The sequence below is a fragment of the Anopheles funestus genome, chromosome 2RL (genome assembly GCF_943734845.2).
Source record: "Anopheles funestus chromosome 2RL, idAnoFuneDA-416_04, whole genome shotgun sequence".
NCBI lineage: Eukaryota > Metazoa > Arthropoda > Insecta > Diptera > Culicidae > Anopheles > Anopheles funestus.
In genome coordinates, this window is record NC_064598.1 from 95,653,581 (window position 1) to 95,673,144 (window position 19,564).

Sequence of the window (19,564 nt, forward strand, 5' to 3'; positions counted from 1 at the left end):
AAAACTTGATCTCTTTCGCAAACAGATTCGCGTTTCGATGGAATCGGCAGATCAATGTATACGGTCTTACGCTCCAGCCACCTTCGGACCTACGACATCCAATCGGATCGTTATGTCGATCGCTTTAACGAATTCGAACGTCCAGAACTCACCACTTGCGTACATTGAAGGGGACGGACGACGGTTCATAGCACTTGAGTTACGGCAGCGTAAGATTCGAATGCTTTGGAGTTTGGACGGTGGTGCAGTTACGACGGTGACCCATCCGCAGGAGATAGAGGTGCGCGATCTTAAGAACGATGATGCGTGGTATTTTATTGACGCAACACGTACCTTTAACGTGGGAACACTTAACGTGAGGCATATGTTACCCGCCGGCGTGCTGAATAATGCTCGTCCAGTGACCGGTGCGAGTAGTCCAGCTTTCTCAACAATTAGTATCGGTCCAAGCAGTCGTATCTGGGTAGGTGGTATACCGGACGATTTGCGTGTACCAGAGCTGGAACCGAGCCAGGGATTAGGCGTTGCGGTGAGTCAGTTGTACGTCGACCGACGGCAGCTTGGTTTGTGGCACTTTACAAGCTCTAGTGGGAAGTGCGCAGGAGCCATGTTAGGTCCACAAGAGGTAGCCAGCTCAACGAACGAGCGAAACTTCAATGGTAACGGATATGCGGTGCTGCAGCATACTGGGCGTCAGAACAAGGTGGAGTTCAGTTTGAGCCTCAGCTTCAAGACGCTTGATGAGGATGCGCTCATTTTCCTGGCGCTGGATGAGAAGAATGTAATTAACGACGACGAAGACTGCGTGTCTGGGTGAATATTAATACTTAATAGTGGTTTTCTTTTATTCCAGAATCGATCTGTATCGCTCACCCTGTATCAAGGCCGATTGGTATTCCGTGTCGACTATGGCGATGATGCACGGCTCGAGATAAACACAACTAAACGATACAACACCGGTGCTTGGGTCGTAGTGGAGGCATCCCGTCAGTATCGTAAATCCCGAACCGATGAAGGTGTGTTGAAGGTGGATGGTCTCGACAACATTCTCGGATCACCGACGAAACCGATTGGTGCCTCAATGCTGCCCGTTCTTAGCGATAAATACTACCTGGGAGGAGTGCCTCCAGGCTTCAAAACAGGCACTACCAAAGCACCCGGTGCCGATCACGCATTTTTGGGCTGTGTGAAGGGATTGCAGATCAGTGGCACCTCGTACGATCCACTCGATAGTACGACCCACTTCGGCATAGAGACATCCTGCGATAGTACGATCGTGAAGGCAGGGTTTTTCGGCGAAGGTTACGTCGAGTTCCCTTCGTTCCCGTTGAAGAAGCGGGCAAACTTTGGCTTCGTGTTCCGTACGATGCAACCGGACTGTCTGTTGCTGCTATCTGCCTACCCGAGCCGAATTCATGACGACTACGATTCGAAGGATACCTTCGGCAACTATTCGGTGTTCTTGTCGGAAGGTCGTCTTCATCTGTGGATGGATGCCGGTACCGGTCGGATTGAGCTAGTATCAAACGAAACCCTGAACGATGGCGAGTATCATGTTCTCGCGATGGTCAAACAAGGTCGCCATGTGGAGCTACGCATTGACGACAAGCTGCAAATGTCCCGGACGCTTCAATCGTCGCTAGTAAACATGCCGGGTGAAAGTGGTGGACTGTACATCGGTGGAGTGCCTTACGATCCGGCCTTTACATCGCTAGCGAAGGTGTTCGATGGGCTGAAGGGTGTCGTGGCAAACGTGGTCTTCAACAACCAAACACTTTCGTTCGGTCAAGCACTTAACTTTACCGACGTACAGATGGGACGTACTGGTCCGCCTATGGGCAGCCAGGGCTTATACACGGCACTAATGAAGACTGAACCAATAGGGCGGAGTTTTAAGGCCGCTCCAGAAGGTTGCCATCGTGTAAGTAACGGAGTTGTTTTGTAGCTGTTATACTTCCACAAAACCCTTCCTATCCTAAGCATTATTTGGCAGATTGAAATTGAACGTTCATGGTACGGGAGGAACTGATGAAAAGTTGGCTTAAAATAGTAGTGTTCTGTTACTTCCTGCTAGACACTGGTATTTTGAGAACGCTTTTTAAGTTCCTTTCTATAATGACGTTGTACACTGTAAGAGTATTACAAATCTTTATCTCACATTTTAACCTTTCTGTACTTACAGAGTGTTGAAAATGCTACTAACTCAAAGGAAGAAGCAGACGATTGTTAGACACTAAACATGCTGGATATGGGTTTCATAGTGTAGCGTAGTTGTTTTGGTGGTTCTACTACCTAGACTTAAGGGTGCAAACGGTTGTGGGTAGTTTGGCTTACGTTAATTATGCATGATCAGAGTGGGATTTAAGAACAAATAAATTATTAGAGCTTTGAAGTGTAGTATGCAGAATATAAAGTAAAGTAGGTGTACGATTAATACGATGGAGGTACTACAATTAGCGCATTAATGGGCACAGAGCACACTTTAAAAAAAATCACCATCGCCATCGATTACTAACCGGGCTATATTAATCCCCATGCCGACTTTACACACATTGCACAGCTTAAGACACGCTATTTGTGACTCTCGTACCCTCGGAAGGTAATTTCCAAGACGGTGCTCTACTATGATTCGGCGCTAGTCGATAGTGAGTGAGCTGGTGTATAATATATGCGTATTTTGCCATCGCTCTTCTAGGTCGGAAGCTACTCCTACGAACCAAATGCGTTTAAGTACGGCGATAAACCACAAAGTTATTCCGTGGTGACTGTGCAGGCGAGAAACATATGGCAGCGCAATTTCCACATCGAGTTTGACTTCCGAACGTACTACCCTAATGGCATTTTGTTCGTGGCATTGGTAAATATTTCTATTCTAACGGAAAAACATGATCAAATCATTCTGCAAATACTGATTTTATGAAAACTCTTTCACCGCTGCAGGGCACCAAAGAGAAGGCGAAACATTTCATCATGTTAGCGTTAAAGGATGGCGTACTGAAGCTGACGGTGCGTGGCCGTAAACGGGACCAACTGCTGCTGCCACCGAAATTGAACGATGGCCAGTGGCATCGGGTGGCACTGAGCAGCGTAAAGAAGAAAGCGACGTTGAGCGTACAAATTGGCAGCAGTCACAGCTCGGCGCAGCTTAAACTACCAAAGAAATTGAATGCGGCCAACACGCTGCACATCGGTGGGCTGCCGGACGAGGTACCGATACTGCCCCGGGAGCTCCAACCAAGACCGGAAGCATTCAAGGGTTGTCTGCGAAAGTTCGTCGTGAACAATAATACGCAGGACTTGGCCCGTCCCGGGCGCCATTTGCACGTGGGTCAGTGTTTCCCGCGCATTGAGCGTGGTTCCTACTTCCCGGGTGATGCGTACGCCATTTACAGTGAGTTTCGATTAGGAACAACATCTCATTTCGACTGATATGCTAATCCTCTCACCAATGATTATTGTCTCGTTTAAAGAACGCAACTTTAACGTAGGAAAGTTCGTCGAGATCGAGCTAGAAGTACGGACGTCTGAGATGAACGGAATACTCATGAGTGTGGCCGATCAGATCAACGGATTCCCAGCGTTATCGTTGGAAATATCAAACGGCAACGTAAGTGCACGAAAGCTGCCATTTTGATCAGCAAACAGTTAACCTGTGTTCTATCTTTCTCATCCCTCAGATCATCCTTTCGGTGGACAATGGTGACGGTAATCCGACGCGTCTATCCACGACACTTCCCTCGAAGTATACGCTTTGTGACAACCGATGGCACAACATCTCGGCACTGTATGAAGATCACCAAATGGCACTTCGTGTGAACGAGTTCCCACCATCACTGCTGTTGCCACACGGAGTTGCTGGATTTGGACGAGTCAACACTAAGGCTCCTTTATACATCGGAGGTCTTCCCGGTAAGTTCTCGGCTTTTGATGCTTTGCGATTTATGCTCTACTTATTCATGACTGTTTGTTGTTTATAGATGCGGCTTCCAGTGGTACACTTTTGATGAGAGAAAACCTTAAAGGTTGCATTCGCAACATTGTCATCCGTAACGAGCGCAAGGACTGGACGGACATGGACGATCTGCACAATGTGCTGCTGAGCGAATGTCTAGCGGTGAATTAGCGAATTAGTCTAACGCGCTCTGTTTCGCACTGTACATAGCCATACGATACAATACGCTTAAATGAAGGTGTTCCACGGCATTAGGATAAGTTTGCGGCCGAAAGTTTATTTCCAATTAGTTCAGCGCACCATTGCGATTCCGGGGGGACGTGTTAAGCCAAATACGAAGCGTTACTTTCGGACATCCGGAAGACCGAGGACGCTCTTCGCACGCAGAACAAAACAATGAAGTGTTCAAATGGCAGTGACGCCGAAACTGCCAACGATTAGCTCATCCGGGATAGTATGACGCACGTTTAGGTTAGGTAGAGTAATGATTTAAGCTAGCGCATAAGGCCCACCTAACTTATAGACTATTGTATTTATTACGCCCGAGAGCCATCGTGGGTCGGGTGGGAACTCCCGACCTCTTCGATGGAGTTCGAGTTCTCGAGCTTAGAGTCTCTATTTATTCGCGATAGAACCGATTCCAGAACAAATACAAATACACGGATTAGAATGTTACGTTCGTTAAGATGCCATAGATTGAGGATATGCTACAATGTATTAGAGAAACGATCGTAAAACTAGCCGGAGGTACGTAAAGGCAGGACCGGGACTTAAGATCGATAAGCGTTAAGAAGGCTAGGAAAATGTAGAGATAATGATAATGTTGTCTCCTTGTTGACTAACAAAATGTGTAAAAATAAGTTAAACCAACGAAATGGTTTGCGAGTGTTGACGAAGTGTGTATGGCGATCACATGCAAACACATGAATTTATATCCATTGCGGTATTACAAATAAACCTCCTAACCTCCTCCAGCGTGAGAGCGAGTACGTAAGTGTTGTTCGAGTGTTTGAAGAATTTATTTTCAGGTTGAACACATCCATGAAGAAGGAGACATTATTCTCCATTCTGGTTAAATTTAAAATTCTAATCTCTGATCTCTTCTCTTATCGCACTTTCATCTGATTTTGAACATGAAATTCCTTTCGCAGCTTCTTGTTAATTTGTCCAATGATGAACACTCGTAAGAACTCCGGCAAAAGATAGAGAACAGCAAATTGGAGACCATGTGACCAGTGACCGGTAGTGAAGTCGACCTTACCGAGTGTGTATCCCGCATACTCCATGAAATTATCCACATGGATCAGGTACTTTCGGTACCGTGTATCCTTCACATCCTTTACCATGAAATCCGTCATATTGGTGTGGACAAAGGAAGGTCGTACTGTTTGGACCTCAACACCGAACGGACGTAACTCTTCTTGCAGAGCCACCGAGAAGCTTGTGATGTAAGCTTTCGATGCGCCATAAGTCGCCATACATGGCGAAGGATTCACCGACGCAATCGAGGACACGTTTACGATAAGACCACGTTGACGGTCTTTCATCCAGGGCACTAGGATATTGCACAACAGTGTTGTAGCGGCCACATTTACATTGATCATGTCCCATAGCGCTTTCTGAGATGCTTCCTCCACGTACATAGGTGTGCCTTGGGTAACACCAACATTGTTTACTGTCCAAATGAATCCAATGTTAATGTTAACGCTCACAAAATTCAAACCAAAACAAATAAATTTACCCAGGATGCCTATATCCAGCGGAACGAGCGTTTTCTCGAGATGGGGATAGATTTCGGGACCTTTGGAGAAATCGGCCACAACAATTTTCGTTTCCACACCGTGTTTCGCGCTGATTTCGGCTGCCACTTTTGCGAGTTTGGCTTCATTACGGGCTACCAACACAATTGACATGCCCTGTCGGGCGAGATAATGTGCGTAACCCTTACCAATGCCATCCGATGCACCGGTGATAACTACAACGACAGTAAGATTGGAGCAGTTGAAACAAATAAACACAACAATCAATGAGCTACACTTACCGGCCCATTTGCCGTATCGTTGACTGAGTTTCTGACGGAACACTAACTGTTTGAGGCTTTTCAGTAGCAGAAGTACAGGAGTGCGAAGATTTTCGTACAACCAAATTGCACCAGCATACAACCCGAGACATGCAAATAATGAACAGAACATCTTGACGGTGCAAGCAATAGTTCTCTACTGCGGAACGCACACTAACGAACCCATGAGCTAGACATTTCGCGGAGACAACCTCGTCGAGAATGACATATTCTCGACAAGGTTTAGCTTACTGAATAAACCATGCGCATAACATGGGGTTTGTTGCCATGCTTCGCCATTGCAATGCGTTAGGTTCATACTTAAGTTGAGAACGCGTCCGGTGAACATGAAGTCGCGACAAGTTGCTCTAAGGTGTGCATGTGTGGAAATAACTGTTATTTATGTTAATTTATTTTAGCTGCTGACATTTTCCCATATTCTACTTATTCTCTCTTTTCACACGTTCAAGTCTCTCTCCGTTTTGGCAAAATACTCAGTGATGCGTAACAAGCTTATTTGGTCAGGTTTAGATCGATATATCTCGAAAATCATTGAATATCCTTTAATATGAAATTAATGTGAAAACCCCGAGAAAAGTGTTGGTATTATTGGTTCTTGATCTAAAGCAGGGGTCGGCAAAATCCGGCCCAAGGGCCAAATCCGGCCTGCTAGACGATTTGGCCCGCAAGAAACCCTATTTTCACATGTTTCAAGATTGATTTCAAGTATTTGGACCGCAGTTTCAGTGAGTGAAACTCACGCATTGAAAACTCTGCCGACCCCTGATCTAAAGGGTTGTTTTGGTAAGTGGTTGATGATAAAAGAGAGCTACGTACAGTTGTTCATCTAAGACCAATAACAAAGCGTAGAAGATCTTTAGCCGTGATTCATGATCATGTATAAGATGAGATGAGAATTATGTGTTTTATTCCCTTTGTTCCGTGTAGATATAGCTCATGAGCTCTTGTGTAAAGGAACTATCATTAATCAGGTTGTCGCGAGATATTAGGTCACAACATACACACTATTCCTCTGTGCCAAATTCCTTTAGTTGCTGGATGAATAAAAGTATCGTGAGTTTCTTACAAAATCTAATAAATAATTGAAGTTTGTAATAAAAAATTCATCATCAAAATTAATTCGATCAATGAATTATTTGCCCAATCGTGTTTACTGCATCGCCATCGCGATGAAGTTACTTTTGTCCACCTAACTGTGCGTCCACTGTGCTTGACGGCTTGAGGTAGGCTCAAGGGCAATAATACCGGTTGGCCGATAGATTGCAGCCATTGGAAAGCCTTCCTTATGGCAAACGGTTCCGTGCACGTGCATTACTCTTTCCATTCATTGCCTCCGTTTGTGCCGCTTACCCCACCCATCACTCCCTCTCCCTTCCCTCTATGCTCTCACTGCCTTCTTAATAAACGTGTGTTTCGTATTGGTTCTATTTCTATGTATGGCACGCTTTTGCGCTTCAGTCAAACGAACGGCTCCACACGTCCCGGTGTCTTGCAGGTGTAGGTGTAACACGCGTAGCCCGAATAAGCCATATGCCGCACAAACCGTCCGCAGTACGCATCAGGAGCCCAATGGATCCTGGAAGCCGGAATAGTACCTCACGACGATAACGACGGCAATTCGTGACGAGATCGAAAGTTTAATATCCCACACGCTGGATACACCGGTTCGTTGTCTTCAATATTGTGGTGCACCAGGGCGAGGGAGTGTTATAGTTCGATATCGTGTCGTTTAACAAATACGACAAGCATATCTTACGCGTGTGTATGTCTATGATAGTGTGAAAAAAGTGCGTTTAATGAATCCCAAAAACGACGAAACACCGGTGAGCAGATATGGGCAAATTTGCAGCTTCCTGTCTCATCTGAAAGTGAGTACGACTGTGCCGCGTCATCTTCAACAACAACAAAATGTGAAGTTCAATGGGCAATGCCTCAAAGCAAAACAAAAATATCTCTTTTCAATAACAACTGCTAGCCACACGATCAATCGGCGTAAACATATCGTGATGTCACGGTTCGTGAGGCTGAATTAAACGTGATGATTGTGAGCCGTCATATCTGACCATTTCTAGCGGCAAGCGCACAAATCAGCGTCCAACCCTTAGCAAACCATTCATACGGGGTGAAGTGTAGTGCCTTTGCCTAATATCCCCGGTGCTAGGATGTTAATCTCATGAAGGTGATCGTTGAATCGGATCGCCACATTTCCGCATTAACCAGTAGTGGATAATCGTACAGAGATGTCATTAGTTTGATGGTTTGATGTGATGAGGTGTACTAATAAGCGAGGTGGAATGATGGCACTAGCCAGGAATGGTGTTGTTTGTTTGCAAATGGTGTTGACCTAGCAGTTGGTCTGCTTCGAATGGACACTTTCAAGACGTTCGACACGTGCGGATGGAGAAAACACAAAAATAGAATCCATTTAAAGTGAACAAAGAAAACTGAAGGAATGCTGGGTATTGGTTTTGCTTCAATGGTTTAGTTTGCTGCAGAAAAAACATTGGAAAAAAATTCTAGTTATGCTGGAAATCAATACAAGAAATAAACCTGAGTTACTAGACATATTATAGCACAGTCTTAATCCAAGCTGAATTTCAATTAGGTTATTTTTCAATATGAAGTGATTTGTTACTGGTTCAATCATGCGAGACACTAGTTCGATTCCAGGATAAACGGAGTTCCATAATTTCCATATTTGGGCAACCTCTTCCAATTAACGTCAAATTGGCGTATTTCTACGCGTAAAGTTATACTTTTTGTTCTAGAAGAGCAGATTGTTTGTTTTGTTTATTCAACCAAAACCATTTTTCAAGAATTTCAACTATGAGTGGTTTCATTTGCGTTACTCAACTCCACAAACGTAAAACTAAAGTACGACAAAAAAATTACAAAAATTCTTCTCTCTTTTTTCCCCTTCATTCCACAGGTCTTAATGGGATACGCAGTGTACAATTACTTCTCCGAGCACTTTGTCACCGTATTATTGCGTCGTCTCTTCTGTCCGGTGGTGGTAAGTATTCTTGGGCTTCCCGCCCGTACGATAGTTTCTGCTCTTCATGCCGTCGGACAAAATCCTTTAACCGTACGGACAAGCAACCAATCAACCCACTACCAACTGATGGCCTTTGTCCACTTTCTCGTTCGAAACAATATCGTCCTTCGCCGGACACTTTCGCACACTCTGCCAGCAGTCTGGTCCAGGGCGTGTAGGCCGTGCCAGCCAACTAAACAACGGGTTGACCCCAACCGATTGCCGCTCATCGAAACCGATCGAAGAAAGATGATTTATTCTGACATTGGCGAGCGAAAAGCAAGCGAACCGTAAACCGTGGCCTTCGGTGAGGCCGCATGGTAACCACCCGTCTTGCAGCTAACCACCGTCACGACCGTATCGCATTTTGGGGATGGTGGGAGAACGAGATTGGTGAACAATGTCTTTGTCACTCTGTTTCGACTTGGGTACGGGGTCCGTGTTCCGGTATCGTGTCCTTTCTACCCACCTGTCCGGCATCCCTTTGCCTTCCCCGAAATGTATACAAAATCTTTTTACATTTACAGGCTATGGGAAGGAACAGCTAAGGATATTGGCAGAAGTAGAGAAAAACTTGTCTCATTCTATCGAACAATTTCCACTTCCACTAGTATCCCAAAAAGAAAAAAAAAGATACGGTTTGTTTTGATTGTGATCCGAGGTTCCGAGGCTAACCATTACAACAAGTTTCCCCATTCACAAATCAAAACTTTTCACCGAGCACAAAACAGTCAACTGTGAATGCGCGAAAAGCCTTCAGTCCGTGTGCAAAAATTGCTTCCAGCGTGTATATTAACCCTCGAGGTACAAAAGCATCACCAAACGGGTTGTGATTTGTCAGTAATAAAATGCAACAAAATATGTCCGCAACAAAAACGAATCTAGAAAGCCCAACGATCAGGAAATTGCGACTGAAAGCAACTCCATTGTATTGCTTCTGCGAAAATCTTGGGATGGAAGTGGAAAAAAAGTATGCAAATGATTATTTATTGCACGATGGCGTTGATAGAGATGTCAGGCCAATATAAAGACTGATTAGTCGCCCCATTTTTGGATGCAGTAGAATAAATTAACGACTTTCCGATCTCTGGGTATGCGTATATGGTTGGATTTCGCTTTTAATTCGTTTATGCACTACTTGCTATTTTTACTAATTAGGAAACTGATTTAAATATTTGACAGCAAAAAACAACGGCGAACAGAAAACATTTTGTCTTAAAAGAAATTTAAAAAAAGCGAATATACAAATCCCTAATACCTGGTATTGCCACTAAGAGGTTATGAAGCATGTCAATGGAAACCGATGGGTTCGGGACCTAGAATAGCTTCACTCCTACCAAACCAGCACAAAACGAATGCCAAAAAGTTTGTCATTAAAAAAGTTAGCAATCGTTTAGCTTGGTGGTTTAATGTTTTACTTTCAAAATCGACATCAAAAAACCTGCAAAACGAGCAACGAGCAGCACTGGAGAGTAACAAAACGGCAACTCCGCGCGGGTTAAAAGGACGATCGAAACGAAGGATTTGTTGTGTTCGGTTGTGCCTTTTCCGACGGAAATCTGCAAAAACCTAGAAACTTTGATTCCCATTTGCCAAAAAACAACGCTGCCATCAGATTTTCGTATCCGATTGTTGGGCGAAAAACGGTTCTTGTTCGGTTCGGAGGGAGCCGGTGTATCTATTTTTGGGAAAAAGGGAAACACGACAAGTAGTTAATTTGTTTACAACATTATTGATTACACCAAGAGCTACTGATTAAGTTTGTGGGATAATCAGCGTGGAAGCGCACATACATTTTAAATCCACCGTTTGGTCAACTTAGTTGCGGTAATTCTTTCGATCGTGGACAAAAAGGCCGTATGAAACCCATATTTTCCCTTACTCAGATTTTTATTTACAATCTCTGTAGGGAACCACTTTCTATTTTTTGCCGATAGGTTGCTGGTCAATCAACTTCCAAATATGAATTAAAAAAAATAGATCCACTCCTTATCACGGTGAATGCTGGCAATCATTTTCAAACGAAACTTCATACACACGTTAACTATGAAGCGCTCTATTACCATCCAACAGGCGTACAATTAATCTGCCTTTTACGTTAATTAATCACATCTGCTTTTGCAACGGGTCAGGTATCGGTCCCGATGAAGGCAAAACCTGATGCTCTTCCGTATCATTGGGATCCACTTCCGAAAGATGGGCAAAAGGCACACACTACGTGATCGCGATCGAAAGGTGTGTGATGCGATCGCTGGTTTTGGATTGGAAACTTTCGATTTCACGATCGCAAACTTGATAACGTTTGAGTTGTCGATCTTTAGTTGTTTCTTTTCATCGCTTTTTCTAAGGTTTGTAAGTTTTGTAAAGGTAAAAGCGTAATGGTTGAGTAAAATGTTTCGATTTTCGAAACATCTCTAGGTATCTTGGTGGACACAATTTTGCCATGTGTCACACCATTATCAAACCAATTTTTATATAACAAAGTGAGATTTCTTGCTTATCCAAATATATGATTCTTAAGATAATTGTGCAAATAGTTGATAAGTCTCTTCAACCAACTTATTTAAAAGGCTTTATAACTACTTCAAGATCTTGGATTGTTGCAGGAGTTATCTAAACTACTCATTATTGAGGGCTCGACATGGGACCATAAATACTACTGAGCATCTTTCTCTCGAACTAGGCTTAGAAAGTTTCTTCAGTTTTGAACACAGGTTTAATATAGGTAATCCTGGTTTTGATCGTCTTGACAGGAGTTTTGAGTGGATAAGTTTCCTCAATCTTTTTGATGAAAATAAATCCAGATATTCTATTATAATGAACTTCTCCAAGACAGAACTCAATAAAAATTATATTTAAATTTTGATTTACTCATTTCCTTCTTTCATTAACCGTTTCTACAATTACCTTCTGTTCCAAGTATGGTCTCAGACTTATTAAAAAAAGACAACTATAAAACATGAGGCAGACAAAAGTAAAGCTCACCGATCCAGCCAGTCAACGGTTGCAGTTAGAACATCCTTGTCGTACGGATTATCCACCGTAAGGGTCAAACTTGACGTTAAAAAGGAATTCGCACCGGTGCTTCCAATAGCGGCAGGTCGATAAATCAACTATCCAAACGATTTGCCGCATCGATCGCCAAGTTTTACACAGATATTTCACGCTAACGAACTCCTCATCGGGCAACTCCAAATCTGGACCGTCGGCTAGGGTCACTTCGACCGTCGGAGACGACTCCTTCTCGATGAGGGGAGGGCGCACGATATTACGAAAAATATCAACCAGCACTAAACAAGTCATCCTTCGATCGCGACTGCGTCTGACTTCCGTGCAGCGCAACCGGATAGATGGTTCCGTGGTGGCCTTCACATTGACAGTAATGTTGACCCGCGTACACTTGTATTTACGACCGTTTGCGATCGTGCGAAGAAACGTGAAGGTTTGACCCTTACCCGCAAGTAGCAGCGATGGGAAGGAAATGCGAGATTCCGAAAGTGTCGTGACCGAGAGCACACAAATCCAACACTTTGTACCAATTTCCTGGGTGCGGGTGACACACGATACTGTAAGACTCTTTGCCACGCTTGGCCGAACGCTGAGATTATACACCAAAAACGTTTTGGGACATGCCGTGAAACATTCTGCAGACGATCGTACGGCTTCCCTAAATCGTACTGGTCAAACACGCGGCCACAAATGTGGTCCTTTATCTCGTGCTTCTAATGTACTGCAAGTGGACATTCGGCCATGTGTTTACAGTGCACTGGTTGACCAAGTGCTTAGATCCTGTGGTCAATGCACAACTCCGTCAGTGGCATTTCCTTTGACGGTCATTCATCCACAGGTTGGCCTCATTTTCCTTTCGTTCTAATTTGATTATGAGTATGTCATGCACGTTGCCGCTTGTGGCGACAACAAACCGTGCTACCAGACCTTAATCGCAGGTGTTCTTGTAACGTTTTTTTTCCCATAATCCTTCTCACTGTGCCTGATGTTGCTATCATGACGATGATTTGCACATCTATGGCGCTAGGAACAGATTTAAAAGTGTAGAAATACATCGGAAAACGTGATACAAATGTGCACACGTTGTAGAAAACAAGTTGAACTGAAACTTAATTACAATGAAAAACTATAAATGAAAATGGTAAACTGATTTAAATTTTAAACTAAGACAAACACTGAGCTAATGTACTTCAAAATATGTAAAATTTTGGCAATAAAGAGTATAATCAGTATATAAAATTAAAAGCAAACAGTAATCAAAAAGTTAAAATTAAGGAACAGAGAAACCCAGAGACATGAGAAAACGAGAGTAAAATAAATGGCAATTAACAGTGCATAGACTCAAAGAAAACAATAATCATGTCCTTGCCTTACAATAGAGGCACCTCACAAACAAAGGAGATAATTACACTGGGTAAGTCCATTGTGCGACTAATGTCGTTGGCCTGTTCTTTGATTCGAAACTAAAATGATGAACCCATGCCAAATGCGTCTCGTATGGCGATGCACGTGTACGACCAGATCAAGCTTCATCAGGAAGCGCTAGAGCTTAGCTAATCCTGTTTGCCGACATCGAAGTCGTCGCTTACTTCCCGAGCAAACCGGAAGATCTTGTTGTAATTACAACCGAAAACCGACGTCACTGGAGCACGTTATGGTGCAGCTGAGTGTGGCCGCTTTCCACACCACGGGACTGTCATGCGTATGGTTTTCCTTTCGAACTGTATGCGTGTCCTGCGAAGCATTACATTTCGTCCATTGCATTTACCTTTAGTCAGGATTTCTATGTCGTGGCCAACACGATGAGAGGGAAGTGCAAACAAAAACAAAATCGACTTATCCCGGAAATAGTTTTCTTGTCCATTGTTTTGTCAAGCGTCGAACAACGTCGAAAAAAGCCTCCACGAGCACGACATACAAAACGTTGACTGCGTACAGATTTACTACGGACCGGAATGACACGTGCAACTGCACGGGTGTTACTTCCGAGTTCCGTGCGAAGCACATGACAAAAACGGCAGCAAAATTCTACGCACATGCTTGTACAGTGTGTCATTGCGCTTTCTTGTGCGATTCTGGCACGCAAACGTGAGGGACGGCGATATGACTTCAGAAATGGACATACAGCACAGAACAAGCATGTTTTAACAAAATTTTAAGGGGGCGCTTAGGGTGTCCGACGACGGTGGAGAATGAATGTGCCTTTCCTGCTTTAAAAAAAGTTTACATTTTTGGGGGTCTGCTACACGGCACAATCGAGGGGCAATAAAAGAAACACAACAATTCGGTGCGTGTGGGTGAGTTGGGACGTTCGAAAAGTTCACTCAACGAGTAGGCAGGTGGTCAGCTACCTAGCAGCGTGTTAAATGCATCGTTTGTTTGGAACTGTCGAAGGAAAATGACTTCGTCGGTTTTCGAAAATTTGATCATTACTTAAAATAAAGTGCGTATTTTAGTGAATAAAGTAAATAAATGGTAAAAATGATGTTCCACGAAGTAAATTGTAAAATATCCTCTACAATATCAAGATATTTTTGCCCTTGACATTTCTCGCTTTCTTTGTGTTTATTCCAGATGGGATTTGATTACAATTCCTATCTTATAAGATCTTCGCTACTATATTAATTTATTATCCTTGTAAATACCTGTTTTACAATAATCATTTACATACTAAAAGAACAAAAAAGAAAAATAAAACTATTTAAATTTTAATAAACTCTATCAACATTTTTTCTATTAGCCTCACAACTTATATCTAATCAATTTAAATAACATGTGTGCAATTATTTAAGAATTAAAAAAGCAGAACATTCTTATTGTTTATCTGTTTATCATATCTCTTTTACTTTAGTATTTGTGATACTTAAGCAACATTTAAAAAATTTAAATCATATTTTGGGGACCAAAATAAAATTAAAAAAAAAATAGTTGCTTGAAATGGTATGCAACAAACATTTGTAGCATTTGGCTTGTACTGTAGCATCGCACTAAAGGTGCATTTCGACGATAGCAAGACTCGAAGCGAATCAAAACCAAAACAATTTTTAACGATTTAAAGGAAATGATAGATTTAGCCTTCAGCTCCTGTTTGCTGCAGGATTTGTTTTTAAAATGCTTATTTATTTGCTCAATAGAATATTTTATCATTCTACTGAAAGTTTTACGAAATTTAGAAAAAGGAATTATTAAAAGGAACAAAATTATCTAGACGAAAATTTTACGCAGCAAGACATATTTTGTGAAAATTTAAACTGCCTTTTTTGTGCAATTTGTACATTGTTTATGTAGCGCTGCAATATACGAAAACATAAAAGAAAAAAAATAACGCTTTATGTTGCGTGTTGCTTGTGTTTGGCTACATTTTGTGTAATGCTCTTGTTTTGCTTACAATTTTCTCCCATACCCAACTCTCGGTAACTTAGATTCTCTTTGTTTGGCTTTTTTCGCTCTGTTGCCACCATTGCTTCTTGAAAAGGGGTTTACATGAAGAGACGCATTCAAACACGGGAGGGTTGATGGAACGATGGGGCAGGGGGTTCAATGTGTTTCCTGTTTGTAGCATAAAGGAAGAGAAAAAATGCATCCAACAGAACTTCCACTCTCCCGAACACGCATCAAACTCGCGCGAGCATTTCTCGCGGTTGCTTCGTCCCGTTCGCACCGCTATCTTTCGCAGCATAACGATGTGTCACGCACGGTCATCGCGGTTTAGTCTCGCTCTTTCTTGCTCTCTCCGCTCTCCGCGCTAGCAGAGTTGTGTAGTGCGCGCCTTTGGGGCTTGGAGCTACGCCTGCTTCGATGCTACAGCTCAGAAGTGAAACTAGTGCGGTACGGTTCGGATTTTCCCTGGTCGTCGTCTGCTTCGTTGGTCGTCGCCGTTGCAAATATACGCCCTTCGGCGCCAAGCTACGACCGTCTCGGAGTATCCTTTTCCCGGTGCAAAACCCGTGCTGGTGTGCATTTGGTTTAGATCAAAACGAAAAAAAAACAGAAAGCAACCCCAAGTGAGCCAACGTCTCGAAGCGTGTTTACCTACCAAAAACAGGAAGGAAGCAGTTTGCCTATCGAGCAGATCTCTAATTCCTTTAGGGCGCGCGCGAGCCATCCAAGGTAGAGCAAAACCAAGCAGAAGGAAAGCTTTGAATTTCTATTACCCCGGAAAGGTTCCCAGGCGGAGAGTTGCAGCATTAGAGGGAAATTAGAATCGTCCGCGGGTCCATCATCTGTGTCCGATCTGTGCAAGTAGTAATGTGTGAGTGCGCGACCAAGCATAATCATACCAGTTAGGGCATAGGGAGCATAGAGCAAGCAATCTTTTGAGGAAGCAAAATACAAAAAAAAAAAATAGTGCGCATTTCTGGTGCATAAATGTGTGAGGCCACCCAACGGTAGTTGTGAGGAGTTTCAAAACCGTTCTGCGAAAGGCAATCACAGCGGAGTTGGGCAGAGAGCACAAGCAGGAAAAGCCAGGGAAAACGGAATCGTGTGCAATATATTTCCCTCGGGCGCAAAATCTCGCAGTCCCTGCCACGGAAAGTGCAGACCGAGTGCCGAGTGTTGGTGTGTGTGTGTGTATGTGTGTATCTGTTTGTGTGTGTGTGGAGCTCAGGAGAAGTGTGTGCAGCATACAAAATCAAAGAACACATTGAGCTGAGTTTACATCCACATCCCGTTCCTCCCGTTCAGGGGAGTTCGATTAGATGCAATAGAAGACGACGAAAGAGATAAAGAGAAAGGGAGAGAGAGAGAGAAAAGGAAAAAAGATCAAGAGAGTGTGTGAATGTGAGTGAGAATCGAAACTTAAGATCAAGCAAAGAAAAAAAAATCCATCACCACAATCCTCGACGACAATCGTACGACGAGAGAAGAATTGTTCAAAGCAGACGTACTGACGCTCGTTCTGTGAACCAAATTGCAGATCATAAGAAAGGTAAGCAATGTAAGCCTAGATCTAGGAGGTATGCGAAACATGAAACCTCCAGTCCTCCCTTTCTTCCACCACACTTCAATGACAATTTCCACCACAGCATCCCTTGCATCGGTGATTGAAATACGAATACGACTAATGATGCTGGTCCTAGTAGACCTTGAAGGAAAACGTGCAGCAGTGGTACAATAGCATAGGCTGGTGCTTCTTTTGAATGTGACGCTGTGAGGATAAGGGTGGGCCATCTGTGTCCTTGTCATAATTTCCAAATGATTATGATTCATCTTCATCTACATTCTTGCAACGAACAAATGGACGGATTTCCTTTTTACGGTGGCTTGAAAGGAAAATAAAACATTTTTGTGTGTGGAAAGCAAAAGTGGAAATAACACATGCTACTACACACACACACGCACGCATGGGATGCGCTATCCGTTACAAAATCCTGTGGGGGTTTCGGGATACATTACAAACACACACTCACACGAATCTCCATCGTTTGAAGATGAAACAAGGAAAAGCATAGACTCGCTCCCATCCCCAGGCTGTGTTACATTCAACCGTTTAGCACCAACACACCGAAACAGCAGCGTTTTGCGTTGGTAGTGGTGTGGTGTGCTGTATGTTGGGATAAAAACAAAAGCATAAAGAACGAATGCTGCGAATGCTCGATTCTCCCCCTCCTGCCCAAGTGGGGCTTTTACGGCCGCTTTGCCGATTCGGCTTTTCCATTTGGACGTCCTTTACGTGTTTATTGCGTTTGTGTTGGTAGAATGGAGCTATTCCCGGAACATGAGATGAAATGAGATTCTGTGTGAGCGTGTTGGTGTGTATCTGTTATTATGCAGGCCAGAGGATGAAGCGAACAACCACCCCACAGCATCCTTTGTTGTGCTGCTTTGCGTTCTATCGTCGGTCGGTGGGTTTTTTTGCGAGCGAAAGTGGAAGTATGTTTTGGGGGGGGGAGGGGAGTGAGGATGAAAACTTCGTCGACCATCTTGTTTTTGGTGGATCAGAAAAACGAAAATGTGTTCGGTGACGTCGTGTTTTGTGGATATACATAATTTCGAATGCTGGCGCTTGTTAAGATGTAATTTACAGTGAGTTGTAAAAATATACATTTGATTTTTTTAACTCAAAACATTGGGTGAAATAAGGACTAAAATTGGAGAAACGAGCGCCAAATAACGCAGGAGAGCATACAGGAATTTAGCAGCTGAAGTTTGATTTAAATAAGAGGCTGAAGATACGAAACTTTGGATTTTGTACAACACATACAGAAGATGGCCTTTTAACGTCGCTTTGAAGACAGGGTGAAAAAAATGCGTAAAAAAGGAAATTTTTCAAAATTCAAATAAATTCCTTGAAAACTTTTCAGTCTTGTGCCTATCATGAGCATAACTCTTCTTTTGGTCTAAAATTTATATCTAGACCAATACTTTTGGGACTCACTGTAAATAATTCATTATTAAGGCAACAATAAATTTTATATTAAATTTAAAGAATTAAATTAAAAAATTAAATTTAGAATTTTTATATTATGACATAGAATATCGTACTTTCTTGGTTATCAAAATACATACATTAAGGATAAATTTACACATATTTCCTTCGTGAAGTGATAAAACTGAATGTGATCGAAATTACATTACAAGGTTGCATCAAGCCTCACTTTTACGTGTGACCCTTCCATGCAGGAACTCATACCATTGCTGTTGGCTTAATAAAACCTATTCACCAAATTCCGAGTAATTGTACATTAATAATCGATAAATTGGGCAAATGATCACCGGTGGAAGAGTGTTTTGTTCAACTTTAACCATACGAGTGCGTTCGAGTCACTTCATCAAATGTTCCCTCCATTCAAACAGAGCTCTAGAGAGCACTGGTGAAACGTTTCATTCCATAATTGATTGATTTCGTCGACTGGCTTGGTTGGGGCCGGTGGGGGCCATGCCCTAGCTCGACTGCTTGCCTAGAACGTGCGTGATTGATAACGATTTTCGTAACTGGAACCATTTATTTCCAAATCGTGGAGGGATTGGTTTTTTTTTTTTTGTTGGAAGGTAGGAGACATCGACCGATCAACCGTGAAAACTCGCCCCCATTTTTCCACCCTTGTTCGTACGTTCCGTACCCAGGAGTACCGGGAGAAGGTAGTAAAGCGAGACGAATAAATGTTCTACTCTAATCGGCTGGTATAATTCATCAAAGCGTCATTCTGTTGGTTAGAAACTTTCACCCCTAGTTCGGTCGGTTGCGGTCTAAACAGTCGTAAACTAGCATTCGTAGTTGCTTTCGGTACGCATGCGGTTTTGTGACGATGAGCAGCAGCAGTTACATGTGGAAAACCTTTCACCCTCCCGTAGTGAGGGAAGGTGAACTATTTGTCTTTAAACGACACCGAACGAAGAAACACTAATTGCCCCAATAACGCACCGGGAATCGAGTTAGAAATTGTAGCGGGAAAACGCTGTAAATTATAAACAAACCGGTCAAAGAGCTAGAAGTAAATAGTGGGCCAAAGAGGAAAAACCCACATGCATGCCACTATCGTTTAGG

The 19,564-nt window shown here is 43.0% G+C and overlaps 4 protein-coding genes across 11 annotated transcripts in view; 2 read left to right on the forward strand and 2 right to left on the reverse strand.

Moving 5' to 3' along the window:
• Positions 1 to 4,946, forward strand: part of LOC125763339 (laminin subunit alpha-1) — a 272,329-nt gene extending 267,383 nt beyond the window's left edge. For 2 of the 4 annotated variants that reach the window (XM_049426336.1, XM_049426335.1), the window contains exons 17-23: positions 26 to 781; positions 854 to 1,921; positions 2,696 to 2,857; positions 2,941 to 3,391; positions 3,471 to 3,607; positions 3,678 to 3,909; positions 3,978 to 4,946. In XM_049426336.1, the coding sequence (XP_049282293.1) occupies positions 26 to 781; positions 854 to 1,921; positions 2,696 to 2,857; positions 2,941 to 3,391; positions 3,471 to 3,607; positions 3,678 to 3,909; positions 3,978 to 4,123 (2,952 nt within the window). In that variant the 3' untranslated portion in view covers positions 4,124 to 4,946. Of the gene's footprint in view, positions 1 to 25; positions 782 to 853; positions 1,922 to 2,182; positions 2,858 to 2,940; positions 3,392 to 3,470; positions 3,608 to 3,677; positions 3,910 to 3,977 lie in introns of those variants that run through there. The other 2 variants (XR_007418340.1, XM_049426337.1) reach the window with 2 other exon arrangements.
• The window catches only part of LOC125763388 (rab3 GTPase-activating protein catalytic subunit), a 356,077-nt gene that overhangs the window by 179,427 nt on the left and 157,086 nt on the right, over positions 1 to 19,564 (reverse strand). The gene's annotated exons all lie outside the window — the stretch shown is intronic.
• On the reverse strand, positions 4,950 to 6,769 carry LOC125763537 (inactive hydroxysteroid dehydrogenase-like protein 1). The gene is made up of 3 exons (XM_049426814.1): positions 5,994 to 6,769; positions 5,694 to 5,927; positions 4,950 to 5,627 (listed from the first exon to the last, which is right to left on the reverse strand). Exons 1-3 carry the CDS (start codon positions 6,142 to 6,144, stop codon positions 5,059 to 5,061), a joined length of 954 nt encoding a protein of 317 aa, XP_049282771.1. The 5' UTR covers positions 6,145 to 6,769; the 3' UTR covers positions 4,950 to 5,058.
• Positions 7,425 to 19,564, forward strand: part of LOC125763425 (dual specificity tyrosine-phosphorylation-regulated kinase 2) — a 57,576-nt gene continuing 45,436 nt past the window's right edge. The window contains exons 1-2 of one of the 5 annotated variants that reach the window (XR_007418346.1): positions 7,425 to 7,900; positions 8,962 to 9,045. Coding sequence is in view for 2 of the 5 variants with exons in the window: in XM_049426621.1 (XP_049282578.1) it covers positions 7,829 to 7,900; positions 8,962 to 9,045 (156 nt within the window). In the remaining 3 variants the exon portion in view is untranslated. Of the gene's footprint in view, positions 7,901 to 8,961; positions 9,046 to 15,804; positions 17,006 to 19,564 lie in introns of those variants that run through there. The other 4 variants (XM_049426621.1, XM_049426618.1, XR_007418347.1 and 1 more) reach the window with 4 other exon arrangements.